Source organism: Ursus americanus, chromosome 24, assembly GCF_024610735.1.
Source record: "Ursus americanus isolate L20-20 chromosome 24, mUrsAme1.1.p, whole genome shotgun sequence".
Classification (NCBI taxonomy): domain Eukaryota; kingdom Metazoa; phylum Chordata; class Mammalia; order Carnivora; family Ursidae; genus Ursus; species Ursus americanus.
Window position 1 is genome coordinate 38016791 of NC_142150.1, and position 25485 is coordinate 38042275.

The 25485-nt window shown below is 61.7% G+C and overlaps 1 protein-coding gene across 7 annotated transcripts; it reads right to left on the reverse strand.

The window, feature by feature from the left end:
• Nucleotides 1-2289: 2289 nt before the first annotated feature.
• RAB3IL1 (RAB3A interacting protein like 1) lies at nt 2290-25485 on the reverse strand. 7 transcript variants are annotated; one of them, XR_006777606.2, is made up of 12 exons: nt 18467-19125; nt 14253-14505; nt 13776-13871; nt 13602-13679; nt 13128-13346; nt 12046-12192; nt 11426-11554; nt 11219-11331; nt 9591-9690; nt 6714-6780; nt 3856-5890; nt 2290-3325 (listed from the first exon to the last, which is right to left on the reverse strand). XR_006777606.2 is itself a non-coding variant. In XM_045786836.2 (11 exons), exons 1-11 carry the CDS (start codon nt 25368-25370, stop codon nt 5808-5810), a joined length of 1437 nt encoding a protein of 478 aa, XP_045642792.2. In that variant the 5' UTR covers nt 25371-25485; the 3' UTR covers nt 2290-5807. The 7 variants fall into 7 exon arrangements, 6 of the variants coding, with proteins under 6 accessions (XP_045642792.2, XP_045642794.1, XP_045642791.1 ...); XM_045786836.2 differs by lacking the exon at nt 18467-19125 and adding an exon at nt 25219-25485 and having other exon boundaries at nt 2290-5890; XM_045786838.2 differs by lacking the exon at nt 18467-19125 and adding an exon at nt 23089-23162 and having other exon boundaries at nt 2290-5890.

Here is a 25485-nt window from a genome sequence, read left to right on the forward strand (position 1 = left end):
GCTGCTCCGCGCTCCGGGCCGGCGAGGGCGGCTCCCGGCGGGCCCACCCCGCCCGCCCGGGCCGCGGCCACCACGCTCACCGCTGCCCCGGGCGCCGTCCTCTCCCGGCCCCTGGCTCCAGGCTCGCGGCTCGCCGCCCGGAGGGCCGGCGGGGCGGGGGGCACAGGGAAGGGACGGGACTTTACACCCTGGACCAGTGCTGCCGTGCCCTCGGGGGCCGGGTCTGCGCCGGCGGGGCTTGAAACCACGGTGTGCACACGGGGCTTCCAGCCACGCGTCCTGGAACGTTCAGTCCCGAGCGCATGGAGGTGGGAACGCTGCCTCGGGGTGACTGTAAACAGCTTTTAAACAATCGGCCCCCGGCGTCTGCGCAGCGAGGCCGCCGTCGGGGCTGAGCAACCGGCCGCGCCAACCAGCCCGGCGCGGGGCAGTCTGCGGGGGCCGTGGTCTTTCTGCCGCGGGGGCTGCAGGGTGGGCATGTGGAGGGGGGCAGGGGCACCGGAATCGGTAGCGGGTTGCTGTCATTCACTGGCGGTTCTGCTGGGTGGCTTGCTTGTTACAGCACCCTCCCCCCTTTTTACTTAAATAAATTCAAGTCCTTTTGAGAGTGTAAGATGCTCCCCAAACTACTTTTTCTGTGTTTTTGAGATAAAGACACCTGTTCCTAAAAGCGAAGCGCTCGCACTCGGCCTGGAAAGCAAGCAGGCCAAGGTTATGCGGCGGCAGCGGGTGTGAAACTCGAGCCGGCACCGTCACCGGACAGCCTGCTGCAGCCGAACCGCCGCGCTCACCCCCAGGGTGGGATTCAGCAGGGCTGGTTTGGGGGCAGAGAATTGCATTTGGAACAGGTGGTGATGCTGCTGTGCTGGTTCAGGGAACGCTCTTGGAGCACACGAGGTAGATTCTATGATACGCCAACCTTTTATCTTGGTTTAACAATTTGTAGGAAATCATTATAGCTAGTATTTGTGGGGCAGGAGGGCCAGGGCGCCAAGAAAGGCTGAAGGGGCCTCTGGGTTCTCCTTGGTACCAAGAGACCTCTATTCGGTTGCCAGGACAACCAGTAAGGCCTTGCTGTCACCATGGCCCTGGGCTGCCTGAGCACTGAGGTGTCCTTGAACCCCCTCCCAGAGCATGTGTGTGTGTGTTGGGGGGAGGGGGCGGTAGAGGTGTGGTGTGGCTGGGGCTGAGGTGGGAGATGACTGCAGATACCCCTGCTGCCCCCCTGTTCGCAGGTGAGCACAAGGATAGGGGGCAGGCTCTCGCAGGAACCGAAACTCCTGCCCCAATCTCCAGCCCCTCCACAAGGGGCGTGGCCCCCACCCCAGCTTCAGCAGCCCTCAGTGTTCAGAGGTTGGCCCCTGACGCCTTCCCTGGCCCCGACCTGGTCTCAGCCACGGGCAAGGCACCTGTGGGACTGGAATGTGTCAGAACCAACACTTCCCCCAGCTGCTCTGACGGATGAGGAAGATGAAGGCCTGCACAGGGTCCCCCAGGAAGTAAAGCAAGGACAGGGCTTGGGGGACCACGGTGCCGCCCCTCCAGCCACTTGATCCCACCAAGGAGAGAGCAGTGGTCGAGCTCTCCAGATGCCTGTGAGGCCTGGACTGTGTGTCTCTTTCTCAGAGCAGAACCAACAGCCGCCCACACAATTTCTCTGCAGGCCTCGGGGCCTTCCATAGATGGCTCTACCCCTCCAGGCTTCAACCCAGTGGCCCTTGCAACAACTTCTAAAATCAGAGGCTCTGGGAGAACTTCAGACTCTATTATCCCCCTCCCCACACCCTCCCTGTCAGGGCATTGAGGCCGCTCAGACCACTTGGAAAGGGAGAGGCTGCACTTGACATTCCTGAGCTGCCATTGGGCCACCGCCAGGCATCAGGCACCGGGCTGAGGCAGGGGGAGGGGCGAACTAGCCAAAAGGCAAGGGAGGGTCTGGCTAGCTGGAGCATTTTGGGGGGGAGGGTGCCTGCTCGAGGTTGAGCCCCTCCAACCCGTGGCTGGCCCCTGGCCCAGCCCCTGCAGAGCTCCTCCTGCCCGGGAGCGGACACGCAGGCCTCTCGTGGGACACACTCAAGTCTCCACCCCCTGTGGAACCCCTAGCCACGGTCATGGAGCCGAGTGATACTTGCGCAGGCCCACGGGGCTCGGGCAAGCGGCAGAGGGCTAGCAGTAGCCCAGCTGGGGGGTGGGGGGAAAGCTCTGGGCTACCAGAAAGAGCAGTCCTAAAGCCCAGGCCTGTGTTCTACAACGGACACACGAAATAGACTCGAGTCAGAGCTTTGCAACTTGGCTTTGAGCCCACCACACTGTGGGCTTGGTTATTAGGCCCTGGACACAACTTGTTGCCGTGTGAGGGGGGGCCGGGGGTCACAGAATAACAGAAGAGCCGTGGCCCAACCAGCCACGAAAGTCTCCCCCGGAGGCAACACTAGGGTACGCGGTAGGACTCCTCAGAACACCCCTTAGTTCCAGGCAGCTGCTTGGAAGTGGCCAACGAGCATAGGAAGAGCCGCTCAAGGGCATTAGCCGTGGAGAAATGCGCATCAAAACCGCGGTGAGATATCGTCAGCCATTAGGATGGCAATTACCGAAAAACACCAACGTGACACATGTTGGCGAGGATGTGGAGAAACAAGAACCCCAGTGTGCTGTTGGCAGGATCGTAACATGGGACCACTTCTACGAAAGACGGCTGGGAGGTTCCTCGGAGAATCCAGGACAGAACGACAGCGTATCACGCGGCTAACCCGCTTCTCGGTATTTACCGAGGAACGCACAGGAATTGAAAGCAAAGGCAACATCCAATCAGAGCGGGCTCGGCAGATGGTAAAACGTGACACAGCAGAGCAACGTGGACGGCCCACGTGGGCTCAGGCTCAACGGCCACGATTGGAGCGAGCTTTTAAGAGATGACCACATCGGCCAGGAGCACTTAGAGAGTTATCTGGAAAATGCACTTGAGAGGAACTTCTGTCCGGCTGATGTCCGTTAACCCTCCTCTCCCAACTCCAAGAGCCAAAGCCTTGAGCCCCTCCCTCCGGAGAGCCCCCAGTCACCCCCAGAAGCCTGAAGAGTGGGGGTGGGGGCAGATGTAATGGGGGGAAAATGTGGGAAGCAAGCCTGATGAAAATCCAGCCCAAAACCGCCTGAGACTTGGTTTCTCCATCTCCGAGCAACAGGGAAGAGCCCCGTCCTGCGCCAGGTGCAAGGCAGGTGTTTGGGGAAAGGAGTCCTGGATGGGGCTTTGCAGCCGGGCTCAAGCATTCCTGTCCTGGGGGCACCTTTGTCCGAGTGTGGCCTCTCTGTGCCTCGGGGGATCCATCTGCAAAATGGGGAAATAGTAGAAGCTCCTGGGACGGCTCTGAGGTGAAGTGTATGGGTTTGCTTAAAGGGCGCGGAGGCAGCCCCGGGGCTGATGTTAGCGCTCAGATATTAGCTACCGTCGGGAGGTCCTGAGGCCAGACTGTGTGTCCCTGGGTCCCTCGCAAGCACCCCACCCAAGTATCTCCGCTGTGGGTGGCCCACCGCAGCCCCACCCAGGCCTCACAGGAAATCCTCTCCCAGGGGCAGGCCGAGCAAGCCTGGGCTGTGGGACCCTCTGCCAGGGCTCTGAAACGTGGCCTGGTGTCTCCTCGGCCCTGGGGGTGGCTTGTCCAGGGCCCCAGAAGCTTCAGGGCCCAGACCTTCGTTCTCTTTCTCCCCCAGCTGACCCAGGACTGACCGAGAGGAGGGCAGAAAGAGGCAGGTATGCAGGAGAGGATGTCGGGGTCACCCGTGTAACACGGCGGCACACACCCTGCCCTGACACCCTCGTCGATTTCCGAGCTACCCCTGACACCCTGGAGATATTACCTGGGCATTGTTTGTATTGCCAGTCTCCCCGCCGAGCTGCTCAGCTCAAGCACCCCCAGCACCGGGGACCGTGTCTGGCACAGAGGCGCTGCCCCGCATTTGTCACGCCACTGGACGTCTGTCATAGGAGACCTGACCAGTGGATATCTGAGGGGCGGGGAGAGGGAGGGGATTCAAGTCACAGATGGGAGGGGAAGAGGGGGAGACGAAGTGGGGGGAGAGAAGGGGAATCCAACAGCGAAAGGGCTACTGGCTGGAGGGAGTGATAGGGTTGGGTGGCCTTGACAGAGTCCTGGCCAGCCCACAGCCAGCCTGAGGCCGGTAGGGAACCCCTCACCAGCCCCAGTACACACTGACCCAGAAGCTGCTATGCTCCCCGCCTCTCCGGGACCCCCATGGGCCTGGACCCACACCCCTGCAGGTGGGGAGGGGATCTGGAATCACAGGATACCTCCCCAGGTCCACCCTGGGACGCCCGGCCCTTGCTAAGAATCCATCTGCGAGCAGGTCTGGAAAGGCCTGAGCTGTCAAATCCCTGCCCTCCCTGCCCGTGCTGCTGGCAGACATCACCAATCGATCCGCACCGTCTTGCCCTCACCAGGCAGCCTCAAGGTTTTGATTCTGAACTCTAACCTCCCCTTAGACAGAGACAGGGAGGCCAGAGGGGGATCTGCCCAAGGTGCCCCTGAGACGGCGCGAGAGGCAGCCTCAGCACGGCTGCTCTCTCCCCACAGCAGGCCCCTCCGCAGGGGAGAGGAAGCCGGGCTCGGCCCTGATAACCCACATCCCCAAGGACCACTAGAGAGGGCTCGAGTGGTACTCCCTACAGCAATCCCTTCAGGATTTGGGCCTAATCCCAAGCACGAGGGCGGGCTGGGGAAGGATTTGGTTTCATTCCTTCAGATGCCCGCGCCTTGGCCCGGACCCCAGGGCGCCTGAGTGAAGGCGCGCGGCTGCCCACCCCTACCAACAAAGCCTTCCTTTATTAAATAGAGATCGGGTCACATTCCACTCAAAGGAGAAAATCAGCTGTGCTGAGGGATGTATCCAGGTTGGACCCCAGTCCCAAGCGGGCTGTGAGGGGTGAGGAGGGCCTGGGTCCTGCCCACCCTACCCCAGTCCTGTGTGTGCAGGGCTCTGCAGCTTCAGCCCCCCTGTCTGAATGGCCACCCACAGCGGAACATAGACCCGGGCCCTGAGGCCCTGCCTGTGCTGCACCTGGAGAAGAGTATCCTAATCCTTCCAGCGGTGGTGGGGGCAGGGCCTCCTGGAGCACAGGGCTCAGGTGGGGGTGGGGGAAGGTCAAGTGCACGGAGGAGGGGCCCTGATCCATCCTAAGAACAGTTTGGGGGCAGTTCTCAAGCAGATACAGGTTGGTGTGCGAGTCCCTGACAGCCCGCTGTGGCCCCACCGCCCCTCGGACACTGGAGACAGCTGGCCAGCTGGGGGCCGGTCCGACAGGGAGGCGGCCTGGGAATGGGCGAGGGATGGCCACAAGGGGGTGCTGGTGGCCCAGGGCTTGGGAACGGAGGTGGGGGGGATACCCTGGAAGTCAGGCCACCCACCATGACCCCTTTCTGAGGACGTGGCAGCAACAAGGCACCTGCAGCAGCAGCTCCCAGGCCTGCAAAGGGGGTGCTGCCCCAGGTACCCCCTCCCAAGGGCTGAGCCCCTGAGTATGAGTCCAAGCTCCTTGGTCTTTGGTGCTTTCTTGAAAGTCTCATGGTGGCTGTTGTGCCACTGGTGAAGAGAGAGGGGTCAGCTCATGAGGTCCTGTCTGTCCTGGGATGAAGGTTTGGTACCAGCTCAGCAAGGCGTCCACGGCCTGGCCATTTGTCCATCTGCTCAGCTTCTGGCTCAGCACTGGCTCCAGGACCCTGTCTTCCTGTCTGTCTGTGCTGGGGCAGGTGTCGGCTGCTGCTCAGAGCCCCTGTCTAGGCCCGGGCCATGCCCTAGGCCTCCTGGGGGAAGAAGCCGAGCTTGGCCAGCGACATCTCCTTCCGCAGCCTCGTGATCTCCCAAAACATGGGCTCCGCTGCAGGCGGAAAGAAGGTGGACAGCTCAGGGACAGGGTCCCCTCAGGCAGATGGCCTGGCCCCTCTCCCCTGGCTTTGGGCAGGGCAGCTGGCAGGCACCTAGGGCTCCCCAGGCCCCCAGCACAGATGACCTCAGTGAGTGGCCGGACCTCTTCGAGGCTCCACACTAAGGCCTTGCAAACTGTCGAGTGCTGAACACACGCTGCACCAGCATGCCGGCGGCAGACGTGGCCTCGCCCCCACGACCTGACACCCACACGCACGAGCACACTGCCACGCATTTAGCGGGCTACAGATGCTGCCCAACCCCATCTCCCCGGGGTCTCAGAGACCCTGAGCAGTCAGCAGAGCCACGGGATCAGTTCAAGTTCCCCTCCAAGGTCTTGACGCCCAAGCTGGGGAGGAGAGACTCAGACTCCAAACTGACAAGTCTGGTGGAGGAGTGGAACGCTAGGCCTTGCAGAACAGGGGAGAGGGGACGACAGGTGGATGGAGGGTCTGCTGGGTGGACAAGCATGAAGTGGGAGGTGGCAGCTGGTGTCGAATGACCATGAGGAGGCCACCCCCCCGTGGGGAGGAGATCCACAAGGGACACCCCATCGTGCAGGGCTTCCAATGCCAGGCCGGCACCAGGGTGCGGTCCCCACAAACCCTGGGGCCTGGGAGAAGTTTCTGGGTGGGAGAAGGCAGCGGGACCTGGCAGAGCCTGGCAGACTCCTCCCCCCTGTCGGGGAAACAAACCACAAAGGTTGACCCCATCGGCTGCTGGCCCGCCCGCTCCCTCGCACGGGCCACCCGCGCCGGCCGCCAGGGGGCGCTCACCTTCCTGCCGCACCAGGCCTTGCTGGATGTAGCGGACGTAAGTGAAGAAGTTGCACACTGCGGTGATCTGGGGACAGAAGCGGGGAGGTTGTGACATGCCAGCCCTCGCGCTTGCGGTCCCCCCAAAGCCAGGGCAGATCAGAGACCAGAGCGGGAAACCCCACGTCCCATCAGAGCCAGATAATGCTCCCAGAGTTGAACAGGGCTGAGCTCTAAAATTTAATCACCCGGGCACCTGGGCGGCTCAGTCGGTTAAGTGTCTGCCTTTGGCTCAGGTCATGATCCCAAGGTCCTAGGATCGAGCCTCCGTCGGGATCCTCGCTCAACGGGGGAGTCTGCTTCTCCCCTTCCCTCTGCCCGCCCCCCTCAATCTCTAAGTAAATAAAATCTTTAAAAAATATATCAATAAAATAAAATTTAATTACCAACAGTGGTATTAGTTCTACTCCCAATAAAAACAATAACAGCAACTAGCATTTACTCCAGCCCATGCACCCAGCGAGGGAGACGCTCATTCCCGCTTAAACATGGGGAAAACAGACACTCCCAAGAACAAAGCTACTGGGCAACAATTAGAGAGGCCACGGACACACTAAGTGGCTGGACTAGAAGGTGAAACCAGGCGGCCTGCCCTGAATCCACGCTCATCCTGAGGGGCCTGCCTGCTCTGGGTGCTGGAGGCCCTGGCCAGCCAGGCCTTGGCCCGGTGCTCCTCCTCATGCCAGGATAGGCAGGGGCATCAGAAGCTGCACACCAGGGCTGCCCTGAAGTCCCCGGCCTGAAGTCCCCGGCCTGGCCTGCAGCCTGCTCCACGCCAGGCCCTGTGCTGGGCACCATGGACCCCAAGCTGGCTCAGATGTGGGCCCTTCCACGAAGGCTCTCCTACCGCACAGAGGGTGCTGCTGGTACCCTGCCCAGGCCCCTTCCCCAGGGTGGGTGGGGCTCTTTCCGCACTGCTGAGAGTGTTGGCCACCAAGGGCTCATTGGTGCCCCTCCGTACCCCCTAGCCCGGCATACCACAGCCAATGACTGGCTGGCATGTGGTGTATAAAAGGCCAGCCCCCTTGCCTCAGGGTGGAACCCACCCTGGGCTCCAGAGCCCCTAGGGATCAGGTTGCTGATGCCACACCCTCCTTTGCCCCCCCCCCCCCCCGCATTCTGCTTCCCTCACTCCTCCTAAGAATGGCATAAAATCCTCATCTCAGGCTCAGCTTCTAGGGAACCCAACCGAAGGCAGGGCAGAAGGCGGGAGGCAGCTGTACCCGCCACAGTGCCCACTCAGCGTCCAGCGCTCCAGGGACAGGACGCCAAGTGTGTGGGGGCCCACAGGGCCCAGAGTCACAGGGAGGGAGCCCTCAAACACACAGGAGTCCTTGCCAGGAGGACAAAGTGGGTGCGGGGACTGGCGGCCCCAGAGAGTGTGAGAGGGGGTGCCCCGGTGAGGGGACTGACTGCTGTGGCTCAGGACAGGCAGAGATGGCACGGTACAAGTGGGCGTGCCAGGCCGCGGTGCTTCCTGGGGGCCAGAGGGCCCCACGGGAGGCTGGTGAGCAAGGAGTGGCAGGGAGCTGTGGCGCTCTCTCCCCAGGGCTGTGCTTTGGGTACGGAAACCTCTTCTCCCTATGGATGCCACATTCCTTGGTCTCTTCAGGGTGGGGACCTCCTCCTTCTAAAACTTCACACCGTTCTCATCTCCCATCCCGGCTCTGCCCAACGCAGACACATGCAGGCCTGGAAGAAACACGGATCTATAGTGTTGGTTTTAGTTTTTGTATCTATAGATTTGGTTTTGTCAGGCACAGAAGGTTGGGTGAGGCTCCTTCTGTTGAGCCCCGGTGGGGATCAGAAAAAGGTCACTGGAAAGGGCTCTGGGCACAGAGGCTCGGGGTGGAGGCTGCAGGGAAAGCGGACTGTGCTCAGAATGGGGAGGCCCCAGATCCAGGTCACACGGCTCCTTTCTAAGGCACAGACTCCCCATCTGCAAAGGAGCTCAGCTCGCTGCTGTGGGATACATTAGGACAACGTCAGGACCAGACAAGCTGCCAGGCAACGGGGCCATCTGTCCACTTTGATCCCTACGAGCAGCCTCTAGTAGGTCAAGGGCAGGCGATGGTTCCTACAAAAGGGCCCATCCACAGTGTCACCTTTGCACCAAGCTTCAGAATCTTCTAACACATTCTCTTTTGTTCCTTACGATCCTACTCATAGTCTGTGAGGGGACAGAGGAGTGGGGACCACCCCCTCCATCTCCCAGCTCACTGAGGCCACTGACCCAGCCTGGGCCACTCAGCAGGTGAGGGTGGAAGCTGGGATTCCCGGAGGCCTGGAGGCACCCACCATAACTGCAAGGCTTGAGTAACAGGCCTCAGAACCTTCTCAAAAGCCTGGGGCCAGAGCCTGAGCTGGGAGGCAGGACCCTGGAACTTTAACCTGAATTCTAATGTCACTCCCATGATTAGTTTCGGCAACCGAACAGGTACCTCAGTCCTTTGCCCCTGAGTGACTGAGTCCTGCCAAGAGCCATGTGAGCTCAGAAGAGGACCATTATCTCCAGAAAGGATGCGGCCAGCCTGCTCCCTGACTGCAGCCCCTAGGCCCTTGAGCAGGAGATCCAGCGACGCCGTGCTGACTCCTGCCCCAGGGAGACCATGATAATAAATGCGGGTTCTTTTAAGCCACTAAGTTTATGGTAATTGGTTCTGCAGTGATGACAAACTAATTCACCAGGCTTGGCTGTGTGGCCCGAGTCAGTCTCCGTACCTCTCTGAGCCCGTGCCCTGCTCTGCCGATCAAGGTTGTGCTCCTAGGCCTGGGGCCCAGAGTCCCAGTCCAGCGTGGCCCTAAGAAGCCCAGTGACCCTCCCACTGGACGACTCACCCTGGCCCGGGAGGACGGCGAGATGTAGTAGTGGCTCTCGGAGTCCCCAAGCCGGATTCGGTGGCGACAGGCACGAGCCAGCCCGCTCAGGGCACAGGTACTGGAGGAAAGCAGAGGGGACTGTGGGGGCTGGCGGGGGCTCGCCCACACAGCTCACGCAGGGAGGATGCAGCAGGCAGAAGGAATGAACCGAGGGAGGGAGAGGCAAGCAGACCTGGGGGCGGGGCCTGGCATTCTCTCCCTCGACCCCAATTTCCCCAGGAACCCGGCGCCAAGCCAAGGAGGGGGCAGCCCCAGAAGTCCCTGGGATAGACCTTTGACCTAAGCTGGATCTCACCCCTAAACCCCTCACCTTGCCCCCAGTGGGCAGGAGAGCTCAGTGCACCTCATGACAGGTATACCAAAGCTCCACGCTCTGCAGCCCCTACAAACGTAGCCCCTACTTTACTGGGGCCCTCGGACTCAGTCATGCCTTCCCCAACTAAACTGGAGTCCACGCTCTCCTCCACTTGGTCACCGAGTCCTCAGGCTAGGTCACGCCAGCAGGGCCTTTTGCTTGAATCCCCTCAGCTCCTCCAACCAGCCCTTTGCCTTATCTCTCCCCTTCTCCACATTACAGCCAGGGGCTCCTCCAAAAGCCCACAACTAGCCCATCATCTTTCCCTGCTGCTTTCCTACTGCCCAGAAAACCATTATGGAGACTCCGGAGCAGAAGGTGGTTAATTAGGCTCCTGGCTGCAGGACTTATCAGTGCCTTTGCTGCCTCCAGGTTCACTGTGCCTCTGATTGGAGTTGGCAGCCCTCTTTTTAGAAAACATCTATCGATGATTGTGAAATGCTGGCCTAGTGGGTCAAAGCCCACACCTCATTCGAGACCCTTTATACTCTGGCCCCAAACATCCTCAGCCCCATCTCCTTACCCACCCCACTGCCTTGCCCACAAACCCAGTGATGTTTCCATTAATACACCGGCTTCTCATACCTTCACTCATTTTGTTCCTTCTGCCTGAAAGGCCCTTCCCTGCTTGGCAAACTGCTATTCACTCTTCAAAACCTGGCTCAAATGTGCCCCTCTATGACAAGGCTCCCCCATGGGGCTTCCCTGGCAGGTCAAATCCTGGGCTCCCGAGGGAAAGTGCTCCCCACCACTCCCCCCACTCCACCCTGGCTATCTGGTGTGAGCCCTGCTCCACGGCAGCTGAGCCGCAGGGAGGACAAGATGCCAGGGCTGTCTGGTTACTTATTAGCACAAGGACAGCCAACAGCGACATCACTTACACGTCAGTCGGGGCCCAGAGCCCACTGTGGGAGAGAGGGTGGGGGTGGGAGAGGGTTGCCTGTCGGGCAAGCCAGGAAGAGGGAGACTCCCGGCAGGGCCTGGGGATCTAGGACTAGAGGCAGGAATTCGTGCCAAAGACGCCCCCTTGCCCTGCCTAGGGTCGGCCACCGCGCCCCTGCACTCCTCCCCAGCCAGGCCTCTGCGCCACACTCCCGCCCCCCTTGGGTTCCACACCAGGACCCCCGGAGGCAGGCCTGAGGCCTGGTCGCTGGCTCCCCCGTCGGCAGAACGCGAGGCTAGGCACGGCGTTCTCAAGCGGGCGGCAAAGGGGGAAGGGCGCCACGCTTACTTGGTGCTGCCACATGCAACCGCGGCCACCTTCACCGCAGGCAGCGTCTGCGAAGCCACCGGCTCGATGGTGAGCGTGTTGTCCTCCACGGCGGCGCGCACCAGCGCCGAGAGCTGCGACAAAGCAGGGTGGCAGGCGGGGCGGTGAGGGGCTGGCCTCCGGCTCACGGGCTGGGCCCCGGGGTGGCCGCCCTTGGCCCCGCCTCACCTCCTGCATGGTGAAGTCCAGACAGGGGCCCACGTCCTCCCGGTAGACCCTGTCGAGGAAGGGGCAGGTCTTGTCCAGGGTGGGTGACTCCCGCCAGGCCTGGAATTCTGCAAACAGGGTTGTGTCCACCTGTGGGGGAGGGTGAGCCGGAGGGGGTGGTCAGGGCTCCGGGGGGCCAGCACGGCAGGGACAGCAGAGCCAAAGGAGGTGGGGAGCCAGGGAGGTGGCAGGGCAGGCCCAGCCTACCAGCGGGTCTGTCCCCAGTGGCCGAGCAAGGGAGCAGAGCCGAGCAAGAACTGCCTCCTTCCCTTTGCACCCAGGGCCTCGGAACGCAAACTGTCATAGCTAGCCGTGCTTTTCGCTTCCCGGTTCTACGTTACAGACTTGGGTCCAGGGCCTCGTCCTGAAGACCCTCTCTGCCTCCTGGAGGAGGAAAAGCTGAAGATGGGCCCTGTGAGTACCCCCCCCCACCCCCGCGCACACACAGACACATGCACACAGAGGGAACACACACAGGGCTGCCTACTCAGGAGACATGACTGGCTGGCCGCCCTGGGGCACATGCAGTGTGAGTGAGGCTGGGTGGGGGCAGAGGGGCGGCCCCTCTCCCGAGCCATTACCTGTTGGGAAAAGGAGAGAGAGGTAGCGGAGGTGGGGGCTGTGAGCGGCTCCCCAGGCAGGAGCTGCCAGGCTGGCTCGTAGGTGAGGTGAACAGCTTTGCTGGGGACCACGCAGAGGAGTAGGGAGAGGAGAGGGGGCAGCCCGGGCTAGGGGGCGGGGGGGGGGCAGACAGACAGACAGGTGCACAGAGACAGACAGGAGGAAGGAGATGTTAGTGTTCGGTCAGAAGTTGAAAACTTGGAAGTGGGGGCGAGGCCTGGCCTGCGTCCCCTCCCTGGAAGCCCCAGAGACACAGGGCAGGATGGAGCTGGGGGCTGCCTTGGTGTCAGAGACCACAGGACCCCGAGTCCCATGTAGCCCTTGCAGGGCTCGCGGGCTGCGGCCCTGAGCTGAGCTCCTGACACCCAGGTCTTGTCAGTCCCAATGGCCCCAGGAGGCCCTACTTACGTGAGAAAGCTGAGGCCCTGGCAGGTGCCTTCTCTTGCCCAAGGACCCACGGCCAAGGACATCACAGCCCACTGCCCAGCCTAGACCAAGTACCCCAGCTGAGGGGGGAGGTAGACAGCCCCCAAAGGCTCTGCTTGTCTAGGTACCATAGCCAGAAGGCACTGAGGACCCTCGAGGCCAGGGAGGTCACAAGCTGGTCCTGGACCTCAGGGCTGTGGGAATGCAGGGCCCAAGCAGCCTGTCCCCAGAGGCCCAGCAGTGACCTCCTTAGGCCCAGGGAAGGTGTCTTCCCAAAGAACTCCCCCAGCGCCCCCCAGCCCAGGCCCTCAGGCCCCAGGCCAGCCTCACGTGCCCAGAATACCACCTACTGCTTGGAGGGGCGTGGAGGGGTGATGAGGCCCTCACGGTACCCATGAGGTGTGCCCACAGTACACTCAGAGCCTCAGGGCCAAACCTCCTACCATAAAAAGCCCGCGCAGTCCTCCCCAACAGAGGACACAGAGGCCTGGAGATGGCAGGCCAGGCTCCAAGCCACACTGCGAGGCGGCAGGCCTCCCCACTGGGCCCCACAGCCTGGCCGAGGCTGGACACCATCTCCCTTTCCCATGTCTTCTGCCCGCCCGCCACGCCTCACCTCTTTGCCCTCCTTGTCCGGGGTGAGGGTATGTCCGGCCGCGGGACACACAGCGGGGCAGAGGGCGCTGCTGGTGCTCTTGTGACGCAAGTGTCCCTTGCGGGGTCCGGCCTTGGTGGGGCTCAGCAGCTGTGGGTGGAGCTCGCGGTTGGGAGAGGCTGGCGTGGACGTGAGGACCAGTGTCTTCAAGGCGCTCACCTCCGCCTGCAGCACGTCGATCTGGCCGGGATGAGGGGGCCGTCAACCTCCGTCCAGGGCTAACCAACCGCCTCCCGCCCCAGCTCAGGACAGCCTGGCCCAGAGGCAACCAGCCCCCTGCCCCTTGCCCCTGGAACAGCCTTTGAGGTGGGGACCAAGACACCCATTTGACAGACAGGGAAACTGAGGCTCAGAGATGCCCATGGCCTGCCCGAGGTCACCCTGTGCGCCAAGGCTCCGTTAGATGCCCCCGTCTGGGAGCTGGCCGGGCCTCACCTTGCCCCGCGCCTCTTTCAGCTGCTTTTCCGACGCTGCCTGTTTCATGTTGGCTTCCCGCACCATCTTGTGGGCTTCCTGGGAGGAAGGCAGCCCCTGCATGAGCGGCGAGGAGCCGGCGCACCTCCAGCAGACCCTCCCCCAACCTGCCCCCCGGCCGGCCGGCCACGGTACCTCGAACAGGCTGGCCGTCAGCTCCTCCAGCTCCCGTTCCAGCTGCTCCCGCACCTTGGACAGCCGCTCACACTCCTCGTCCTTCAGCTTCAGCTCCTGGGGGGGTTCAAGGTGGGTGGCTGTCAGCCCCACGGGGCCCCAGGCCTGGCATGGGGCGGGGATGGGGGACCAGGCCCACCGATCAGGCTTCACTGCCAGGGTCCTCTTCCGTGGGCCTCTGAGCCCCAACCTCCCTTCCTCTGTTGCCCTACAGTTTCTGATGCGTTTCCCACTTAGCTTATAGCACGATGTCGAAACCCCAACCGTCAGTCTACGAGAGCTTAGAAGAGGCTTTCAGAAAATCCTCCAAAAGTCACCAGAACTGGTTTCTCCTCTGTGCTTCCGTCGCACCCAGCACCGGCCTCCACGCAGGTGCTCAGGGAGGGCCCACAGCACCTCCGGGTGGGCCCCTTGTCCCCGCCACCCTCGGAGCCCCACCTTCTGGGCTTTGTGCAGCTCCTCCTTCAGGAACTCGGAGCCCTTCTCCCGGATCTCCATGGAAGAGCTTCGCAGCCGCAACACGTCCAGCTGGCCTGCCGCAGGGCCCTCCTCACCTTGGGCCTCCTCCCCTCCAGGGGTCTCCGCCAGGCCTCCTGGGGACTCCCTGGGGCTTTTGCAGGGGTCCACGCTCTTCCAGGGGACTGGGACAGCTTCGAGGGGCGGTGGGTGGCCTTTGTCTGGGTGGGGCTGGCTGTGAGGCAAACAGCAAATACAGGGTGGGGTCCTGAGACCCAGAGCTGAGCCGGGGGACCCACCCTGGGCCACATGTCTGCCACTCTGGGCCTATTCTGGGGCCCAGGTAAAACAGGGACACTACCCGTGAGGCTATCACTGTGTTGTCCCGAGGGCAGAGGGACCAAACACGGGGTCTCTTGGGGGCCAGGACAGGACTCATTCATCTTTGTCAACCACCCTCTCCAGCCTGGGGTCCAGGGCTGGGCTTGGCACACAGTGGGTGCTCAGCTGTCTGTCCGGCAGATGACTGTGAATGTGTCCGTGCTGAGAGTCCGAGTCTCCATCTTTACAAAGCGGGCACAAGCCCCTTGGCCCCACCTCTAGGGCCACCCAATGGATCTGACACGCATAAAACCTTGCACACAGGGGCACCTGGGTGGCTCCGTGGGTGAATCAGCAGCCTTCGGCTCAGACCATGATCTCGGGGTCCTGGGATCGAGCCCCGCTTCTGGCTCCCTGCTTAGCGGGGGGGGGGGGGGAGCGGGGGGGGGCGGGTCTGCTTCTCTCCCTCTTCCTCTGCCCCTCCCCCCACTTATGCTCTGGGGAGGGTTTCTTTCTCCAATAAATAAATAAAATCTTAAAGCAAAAACCTTTGCACACAGGAGGCACTTAAGTGGGAACTGCCTTCTAGGCTATTGTTAATGCAAATTTTATGCAAATTATACCCCACTTAGAAGGTGGGCAGGAGAGGAAGGACCCAGCCAGGGCCGGCAGAGCGGAGGCAGGAAGATTCTGCCAAACAGCCCCGGCCAGGCCGACTGTCTTCCTGCTCCCCGAACCTTGTGGGGAGCAGTCCTGGCTGTCCTGGTCTGCCTTGTGACCTCAGGCAAACACCCCCGTCTGGGCCTCAGGATCCTTCTCTCCCTGAGGTTGAAGACCCTCGAGATAGCACCGCGGCCAGCAGCCTCGGTCCGCCCCCCACTGTCCATCCACACCCCCCACTTTGCAACAGAGCCCGCGGAGGGAGGGAGGCAGGAAGGGAGAGGGCTGGGCGGCCGGCAGCCGTTTGTGCCAAGACAGCACCTCTGGACTCGCTCACTCAGCAAAAGCTGGCGGTCCCGACCCAGCAGCTTCAGAGCCGCGGCGGCGGCTGGCGGCGGCTGGGCTGCGGGTGGGGGGCTGGGCTGGGCCGCTGGCAGTGGGGGGGACGTAGAGGGCAGGGGGCTCCCAGGGGCCCACACAGGAGGGAGGGAAGACAGGCCAAGGGGTCAGGGGACTCAGGCTTACGAGGGGAAAGTGTGAAAGGCAAGACTGGGGATGGGTCCCTCCTCCCTGTCACCTGGACCCTGAGCCGGTCACCAAGCAGCCCCTGAGCTTTGGTTTCCCCTCAGGTAATACGAAGGGACGGGCAGCCGGCAATGAGCCCATTCCCAACCCTTCACATGGTCCCGTCCCTGCGCCCAGCCCAGCCTGCCCTCCGCTTTGGAACCGGTCCAGAGTGTGGCCTCACGGTTCCTTGGCTGGGTCCCGCCTGGCAGGGACCCGGGGCTCCGGTGGACGAAGTGGGGAAACACATCTATCACTCCATCGACAGCGATTACGCCAGACGGGGATCCTTCCTGATACCTTTGTGGGGGGGGGGGTCCTCATTGGCAAGGGGTCCCTGAGGCGCGAGCAGGGGCTGTCGCAGTGCTGTGGTGGCCCTGGGCTGGGGTCTGCGCCCAGGGGCCTCACACAGGGCCCGAGGCTACCCAGGCTGCTCTGCGCACGTCCTCTCAGTGACAGCTCTCAACAGCATTCGTGGGACTGTCCCCATCCTACCGATGCAGGACGGGCTCTCAGAGAAGCACAGAACGTGCCCAGGCTCCCACGGCCGGTGGGCGGCAGTGCTGGAGCCAGGGCTTCGGTCCAGGCCCCCAGGGCCCCCCGGCCGGGAGGTGGGGCTGTGCGTGTGGGATCAGGGCAGCTGCTTCAGGATTGAGGGCTGCGAGGCCCAGGCCGACTCCGGAGACTCCTCCTTGGCTACGGCTGGGAAATCTGACCCAATTCTGGCCCCACGGACAGCTCAGCTTCCGCTCGGGCCCAGACACTGCCTCCCAGGACGGCGGGCCGGAGCCGGGGGAGCTGGGGCCGAGAGCAGAGGCCGGAGTCCACGCCAGGCTCCGAGCTGGGGTCTGCACCAGCCCCTGGGACCGACTACAACTGTCCGAAGCTGCTTCCCCACTGTGGGTCGGGGGTAAGGCACCTGGCGGAGGTGTACTAAGAATCCACGGAGACGTCACCAGATACGGCACCAGGCAGAGACTGAGCCATCTGTGGCCACACGTGGCAGACACCCCCACCGTGCCTGCCCGGGCTCTGGGTCCTGCAGCTGAAACCACAGGCCTCGCAGAGGGCTTCTGACTGAGAGTCTGGAGGCCTGGGACCAGGGCCATGTCCTCAGGTGAGAGAGGATGGCCCTCGTCACTCAGGCTTGACAGGGCAGCACACCCCAACCCAGGGGCTGCACACTTCAACAGGCTGTGCAAGAACTGTGGGTCACAGATGGGGGTGACCAGCAGGGACGGCACGGGACACAGGGCAGGATCCCAGGTTTTAGACACCCAGCCTGCTGTCTTCTCCTCTGTGAGGACCACCCCAGACATCACCCGCACCCCTGCTGAGGAGAAAAAGACCTCCGGCCCCTCCCACGAGGGCCACCAGTGTGGTCTGGGGCTCTGGCCAGAGTGAAAGACACGAACTGTCCTGTTGGTCCCAAGGGCATGGGCTGGGGTTATGGCCGGATTGTCCCCCATCATTTTCCCAACAGGCTCTCACTTCAGCCCATGGCTGGGAAGGATGGGGCCCAATTGTGCAGCCAGAGGAAACGGTGGCCTCTCCACTTCCCCTCTCCCCAGTGTAAAAGCCCAACTCGAAAATCCTGATGGCAGAAAGTGCGGGAAGAGCAGGGCTGCCCGGTAGTTACCAACTGCCCAATGCCTGGGCCAGGGGTTCAGGAAAGACTGGGGTTCTCCCTGTACTGGGAGGGAAGCTTGAATCTGCAGGCCCTCTCCTCACACTTCGGGACGGTGAGGCAACTCGGAAATTTCAGAGGAAGGAGGGACCCCAGGCCCCATCGGTCCAGCCCAAGCCAGAATCCTCTCTCTTCACACACTTCAGCATCCCAGGCCAGGGGCTGGAAAACCTCGATGCGAATGCCCGCAGGGCTGGGGGACTCACTCCTTGGCAAGCATGGGCTACCACTTAAGTTCTTCTGCACCGCACCCTATCCGTGCCTTTCAGTCCAGGTCCACGGCCCTCTACTCGAACCTTCTCAGCCCCCACTCCCTGCACAGAGTCCAGAGTCCAGAATATGCTACAGGGAAGGCCTGTAATAAGACCCAGGGCCACTGGGAAGAGGTTAGAGACAGGAGATGGTAAGAGTCAAGGTCAGAGGAAAGTGGGAGCGTCCAGCGTCCCCCATCCTGAAGCTGGCTCCGCTGCCTAGAGCCCACGACAGTTTAAACAGGAAAGGCCCCACTGGGTCACTTCCCCAGGAAACACACAGCGGGGGGCGGGGGGGGAGCAGCAACCACAATGCTCGCCCCCGAATCCTGACCTAGGAGGGCCAGCAGGGCTTTTGTCCCCATCCCTAAAAAATGGCAAAATGATAATGAGGACCCGCGGATTCTATGATCCCCAGTCACTCAGCAACCCCCACTGGGCCAGGAGGGCCTGTCCAGAGGCCACTCCGGGGGCCAGGAGGGCCCGACTAGGATCCAGCACACTCTTCCCAGCCCAACCCGCCTGCCATGAGCTCTCTCTGCCCTTCCATCTCTCCCTGTCCACTGACCAGCGCCCAGGTCACCTCTGTGAACTAAAGATCCCTGTACTAACGGGCACGAGGGGTTCATTAGAGAAGAAGGAAGGAACTAGTTAGGGAAGCTCTGAAGCGGAGGGGGGGGAGGAGAGGCTGGGAGGGCACGCGGACCACTTACCCTCTGCCCGGGGAGCTCATCTGGTCCACGGGGCAGTGCCACGGCTCAGGGGCCCCGTTCAGACTCACACCCCTGCACCCACAGGCATTCTGGTAAGCCCAGAGGGCATGGAGGCTGACAGCCAACTGACTCCCGTCCGGGGGCCCCCGGAGAGTCCCAGGAAAGGTTTCACCCATTGGCTCCCAGCCAGGCCTGCAAGCCCAGCCAGGTGAAGCGGACAGAGGGGTTGTGTCTTCAGCTCCAAACCGTCACGATACCGCTGAAGGGAGATGCTCTCCCCAGCCCGGTCTGGACAATGAGGTGCCTGGGGTTCAGAGAGGGATGGCGACCTGACCGGACCATGTAGCAAAGAAGTGGCAGGGTGGGAACAGAACCCAGAGTCCCAGCTCTATTGCATCATGTGACCTGTCACCCAGAGAAATCCAGACGGGACGAAAGGGGATGAATGGTGGTTTTGGAGAAGTGAGGCAGGATGCAGATGGGGTTTGAGGAAGTTTGAGCCAGTGCCTGAGGGGGAGTGGGGGGGGTAGTGGTGGGATGGGGGGGAGTTCCATCCAAGGCTGTTGCATAAGCCAGGCAGGGATGTGCAGAGGGGACAGAGACACAAAAGCCTCTGACAGGGGAATTGTGGCAGGAACCGGGGGCTGGAGAGGGTGACAGAAAAAAAAAAAAAAAAAAGGCAACAAAACTACAGTAATTACCTGACATAATGAAATGGTGCCCGCGACTGGAATAAGGAACTGGGGGGGGGGGGGCTTTCGGGGGAGGGAAAGGGGTGGCTGAGGCGTCTGGGGAGTGGCACGTCCTGTATAGGTGTAAAGGGGGCCGAGGGGAGGTACCGGGCCAGAGGGAGCAGCTGTAGTCATAGCCTGCACTGGGGGAGGAAACAGAGGAGCCCAGGGCCACAGAGCCAGCCTGGAGATCTGAGAAGCAGTTATCACCAGGGCGGGAAGGGAGGTTCCAGAATGGGACAACGGTGTCATATCTGTCACACAGGAGAACAGAGTATCAGGCTCAGGCTCGCGAGCAGAGCAGGACCCTGGGGGGCAGAAGCAGGTGAATCTGGACCACTCCAGCAAGGGGGACACGGGTGTGTGCCTTGTGGGAGAACATGGTGGAGGCCGGCGGAGAGGTCAGGAACAGGTGCAGGACGAAGGCAGGGAGGTTGGAACACCTGAATCAGGTGGACCCGGCCAAGCCAGCCTCTCCTTGCCATAGCCCCGGGGCTGCCGGCCCAGCCCTGACAGGGAATCCAGCCCTGTGTCTCCCCTGGGAGCCAGCACCAGGCCTGGGAGGGCGGGGGCTCGCAATCCATGCTGGTACCAGGCAGGGAGCACGGCACCTGCCTCACATCCGCCTGCTCAGTCCTACCAGAAGGATCCGACACCTCGAAAATCCCACACATACAGAATGAGGACCTATCGTGTGCTAGGCACCCCATCGGCCCCAATCCACCCAATCTGCATAACCACACAGCAACATCCCTGAGCCCCCTTCTGACCGCATTCTAATCCACTCTGCTGCCCCTCCCTCACCACCACCCTGCTGGGCACAAATCTTGGGCCGACCTGGGAAGAGTCTAGGCCAAGCAGGTTTCTAATGAGGGTCTGAGCTCCGCACACACGCAGAGTAAGGGACCGCAGGAGCTTGTCTTCACCCGCTGAGGGGCAGGGTGGGCAGTTAGACCATGGAGAGTTTCCAGGAAGCAGCAGCTGGGAGAGGTGCACAACTGCTTCCCAGGCAGGAGGCCCACCTTCTTGCCCCCGGAGCCCCCAGGCCATACTTCAGATGAAGCCTGAGCCTACAGACCCCTGTGACTTAGGCCCAACAGGCAGGAGCTTGCAAGTCCAAGCCCCTTAGGGTAATCAAACCCCAGAGCAGTTAAGTGACCTGCTCAGGATCACACAGCCCATCTGCAGCCCTGGGGCTCCCCAGCACCCTGCTTGTTCCAAAGACACAGCCCTCCATCCCTGGAGGGTGGGGGAATCTCATTTCATTCCTGGGCAGTCCATCAGAGCCTGGCCCTCCCTAGCGATAGGCATGATGAGCCCCATCTACCAGACAGGGAAACTGAGACCAGGGGAGACAACTAACCCAGAACTCAATTTCTGACCTTTGCTGACCAAGCCCCGAGTGCCCAGCCCTGTATTAGCTGCAGATACCCAACATGCTGCCCTCACCCCATCTCCCAGCAGGCTTGGCACCCAACTACGGACACGAGAAACTATGGGAGATGGAGAGGGCAGCATCCCAGTTTGGGGGGAACTGTCTCTGGGTTCAGAGTTCAGGGCTCCTGCTCAAGGAGTCCCAAGGAAGAGGGCCCACCTGAGCTCCTGCAGAGTCCTGCCACTGCCACCCACCCCAGGGGAGTAGCCTTGGGTCCGGAGCCAAGGGGATGAACCGGCACCAGGGTCTAGCCATTAACAGCAACCATCCTTCATCTACATATGAGGAAAGAGGCCCCAGAGACATCGACAGCTTAGCCAGGGCCACTGACCCCTGACCCCAGATTCCTCGTACTCTAGAACGAAGGGCCCAAATATACACCTACGCAAACTGTCCTGAGCCCCTGGGGGCCACAAGCCCAAGCAGCTCAGTTAGACTTACATGGACAAGTGTGACCCCAAGCAGGGTCCTTCTGGCTCCTGCTGGGGTATGGGCGAGCTCCTAGGACACTGGGCCCCCAGTAGATGCTGGCAGCTTTGCCCCTGATCTTTCAATCCCTCCCTCTAATATCCAAGTGTGTGTGGGGGGGATCCATAAAAACGCAGAGCTCAAGGTAACCCCAAAACTCTGCCTCTCACTCCTAGGAGTCCAGCTCCTCCTTCCGCCCCTCATGCTTTCCATCTGCATTTATAAAGCACCGACTAGGTGCTCTGTACCTGGCTAGGCCCTGGGGTTAGGCTAGGCCTTGGGGATCTAAATGTACATGCAAGAAGTGAGTTATAGGGCCTCTGGGTGGCTCAGTGGGTTAAGTGTCTGCCTTCAGCTCAGGTCATGGTCCCAGGGTCCTGGGATTGAGCCCCACATTGCATGGGCTCCCTGCCCAGCAGAGTCTGCTCTCTCTCTCTCTGTCTGCCCCCCACCCCCCACTTGTGCTCCCTCTCTCTCTTTCTCTCAAATAAATAAATAAAATCTTTAAAAAAAATGAGTTATACTGAGGATCATGCAGGGGTCAGCTTGAGAGCCTGGTTCATCCAGAAGGCTCTTGGGAATAGGGCAGGGAGGCTGGACGGGAGGTCTTCTCCAGGACCCTGCGTCTTTTTGACACTGTCCTTAAAGAGAACATCTATCTACTGATGGCTCCCAGCCCTGTTGTCTGGCCGTGGCAAAGGGCACCCTGGGCATGGATCAGCCCCCAACCCTCCACCCCACAACCTGGAGACCCAGAGAAGTAAGGCCATACTCTCAAGATTACATAGCAACTCTGTGACTTGTTTTGCCTGGGAGCCCCCAACATATGGGTTCATAAGCTTCTTCCAGACTGGGCTGCCCCTTAAACAGTTAACCCCACGCAAGACTGTGCTAACCCCACCAGCTCCCATACAACCACTTTCTCCCTGAACTCAGTCTTCTTCAGGGGTGGGGGGTGAGTGGGACATTTCCAAAGAACACATGCTCTGCTTCACTCTTCATTCTTTAAGAGGCATGCCTCGCCACACCTCACCCCTACCAGGAGCCCTTTCTCTCAGCACCCCCTACTGGGGACAAAGCCCCACTACTCCCCAGCATCTCAGCCCAAGCTTTGCTAGGGGCCATGGAGTCAAGGAGACCCAGCCTGCATCAGAAACCTCTCCAGCCTGCCAGCCCCCCCCCCCCCAAGACCTTTCCTCGCTCCCCAGCTCTGGCTGGGAAAGAGCCCTGTCCTGGGACCGTCCCCCCCCCCCTCCAGTTGGCCCAGTTCTTTACAGGAATACAACCCACCCCACACTGGCCACAGCTCTTCCAGGACCTGGCCTTTCCAGGCCATGGGGAAGAGGAAGTGTTTGCCCAAGTCCCTGAGAAGACCACAGCCTTCCTGCACGAACAGGGCAGGAGACCCACTCCAGGTCGGCCAAGGGACTGGGATCACCCTTGAGAGCCAATCAATAGTAATAGGGACTGGGGCCACTAAGCCAGGACCCAGGGCTGCGCTGCCCTCTTTCAGACTGCAGGGAGGTCCTACCCCACACCTCTGAGCCGGGCCGGATCCAGGAGCCCCAGACCGACGTTCATCAACTTACTAGAGACCTTGGCAGAGACCCAGCCCCCTTTCCCAATTGCACTGCTTTCCAAGGGTTCATCCGGGCTAGGGGGGCCCCTCCTCCAGGTGCGTACCCCAGCCTTACTCTGGCTGGCAAGCCCCCCCCGCCGCCCGCCCACTTCTCACTCGCGCTCCACATGAGCTAGGAGTTGGCTCGGGGAAGGTCTGCCGCCCACCCTTCTCACTCGGCACCCACAGAGAGCCCCCCGACCCCTCCCCGCGGGGCGTCCTTCCCCCTCCGCCGCGAGTTGGCTCGCGCGTCCCGGGGCTACAGGGCGCCCCTCCGCCGCGGGCCGGGCGCACACGCGGCGGGGACCCGCAGCCCCCGAGGCCGCCGCGGCCCGAGCCGGCGCGGTGCGGCGAGCGCGCGCGGACCTACCCGCTCCACATCCCGGCGCCGCCGCGAGCTCCCTGCGCCGCCCCGCGCCGCGTCCCCGCCCGCCGCCTGTCAGTCCCGCCCGCAGCCCCCGGCCCAGCCCGCCCCGACCCCCACCCCACCCCCGCCCCGGCGGGTCACGTGGCCGAGGGGGTGGCCCGAGGACACGTGCCCGGCCCCGCCCCTCCGCCGCCCGCCCGCCCCGGGACAGTGCGACGGCGGGAGCGGGGGGAGGGGGGGGAGGAGCCCGCGGCCGGCGCATCCTGCGGCCGCCGCAGCGCTCCGCAGCCCGCGGCTGGCTGGTGTCCTGTCCCCCGCCGCCCCGGCCCGGGCCCTCGGCCGCCGCTGCTCAGGAACCTTGGCGGACCGTCACTCGGAGCCCGCCGACACCCTGCGGCGCCCACAGCCGGCTCCCGAAGCCGGCCCGCGGGCGAGCACTCCCCTTCCCTGGGCTCCCTGCTCTGTGCCCCCTCCTGGGGAACATCCTGCTGCGTGGAAAAGGGGCTGGACCCCAAAACAAGTTTTCTCGGGTTTACTCTGAGCGCTTGTCTTTGGCCCAGGTCTTCAACACCACCCCCACCCCGCAAAGGGGCCTTCCCCTCTCGTTATGAACACTGCCTGCCCATCCCTTCCCTGCCTTTGCCCAGCGTCTACAGTCTGGGGGCATGCACATTTCTTTCATTCGTCCGTTTGTTCGTTCATTCATTCATTTATCCATCCATCCCTTCTGAACACAAACTACGGACCATACAAGGGCTGGGGATCCAAAGGGAAACTGCATGGACATCTGCTCTGTCATGCTAAGGCTCCAATATGGTAGGGAGATGGCGGGGTGGCAGAATTACTCACAAGGACCTCCACTTCCAGGGCCACCGCCCAGAGCACGCTCTACTAAGTGCTCAGTGTCTTTGTCACAAGTAGAAAATGGTACTGCCTTCCGAGATGGGCACGGCCCATGCCAAGGTACAGGATTTGGTGAGTGAAGGGCAGGCTGGATTTCATGCCTTGCTCGCTTACTCCCTTGGCTGGCACCTTGTGCAGTGAACAACCTGGGCAGCCCACTGTGACATCCCTTCTGACTTACCAGAATCATTCTGCCCAGACCTCCAATGCCCTTCATTCTGTAGGGCAACTGTTTCTAAGACTGTGGTTTCCCAAGGGCAGGGCCCATCTCCTTCTCTGTGCACTGTTTCTCTGCCTACCCCAGCCTCGTCCGGGGTCTGGCCCAAAGCAGATGTCATCATGTTTGTTGACTTGAATCCTATACCAAGTAAGTCTTGAGCAACTGCTGTCTCCCTGGCCTTGGCTCTGTTCATTATTTAGGGGAAGGGGGAGAAGTCAAAAGGAGCTCGGGACAGGGTCCTCACCCTCCAAGACTTCACAAGCCTGGGCAGGAGATAAGGCTGGTCTAAGTCATGGTAACCCAGACTGGTAGGAGATAAGGCACAGGGGCCATGTCAGCCCAGGCCAGCCAGGCCTCACTAGCTCCTTCCACAGCCCAGTGAGCTCTGCTCCTCAGCTGAAAAGGATTGGGCAGAGAAAAGTTCAGGAACCTACCTCATGTCACATAGCCAGGGGTGATGGGGCTGTGACCCCTTACATCAGTTTTCTGAAAAGACAGCCCAGAAACTAGAGAACTCACTAGAAGCTGCAGCTGTGTGTAGTCAGGCAAAAAGGGGAGCCTACTAGGGGCCTGGTCAGCAGGTGGAGGAGGGAGAAGTTTTTCAGGTCAAGGCCTCCAACCACTGTCCTTCCCCACTCTCCCCACCATCCCCATCCCCACCTGGCAGCCTTGACCACAGAGCCTTGGCTGGAAGCAGATGAAGAAGAGGAAACCGCCGGCCTGGATGACCCGGGGCCCAATTCTGGCTTATGTCTCTCCTCAGCTCACCGTGTGACCCAGAATGTTTGTCTTGTCCTCCCTGAGCCTCAGACTCTATGTCTGTACACCCAGGGTCACCCCTTGGCACTGACCTTGTAGGAGGCTCATGAAATTCCTCAGAGTTCCATGCCAGTCCCCTGTCAGGAGCCTGGCTTCCTCCTCCCTCCTCCCCCAGTGCCGCTACAGAGTGGCAAGATTCCCCCCCCCCCCCCCCGCCACCTCTGTGACGGTGACCGAGGTCACTGGCTCACCTGTCTGTGTCCCAGGGCTCCTCTCCAAAGTTCCCCTCAAGTGCAGGGCCCAGAACTGATGGGGCGTAGCGGACAGCCCCTGAGCTGAGCGCCAGGAACACGGGGCATGTTCCTCGGGCAGGACACCTGGTGTGCTCCTTGGGGTCATCCATGCCAGGGCCAGCCTGAGGGTCCCTCTGGAGACTGCCAGGCAGGAGGGTGGCAGAAGCCTTCTCCCCACCCCACCCCCCACCCCCGGGCTGAGCCTCACGCTAACCTTTGCTATCT

Coding starts and splice junctions, on each gene's coding strand:
- RAB3IL1 (XM_045786835.2), bottom strand. CDS start 18,642: ATGGGTGAAACCTTTCCTGGGACTCTCCGGGGGCCCCCGGACGGGAGT. Junction 14,506..18,466: donor ATGAGCTCCCCGGGCAGAGG/GTAAGTGGTCCG, acceptor TTTGCCTCACAG/CCAGCCCCACCCAGACAAAG. Junction 11,332..11,425: donor TGGACTTCACCATGCAGGAG/GTGAGGCGGGGC, acceptor GCTTTGTCGCAG/CTCTCGGCGCTGGTGCGCGC.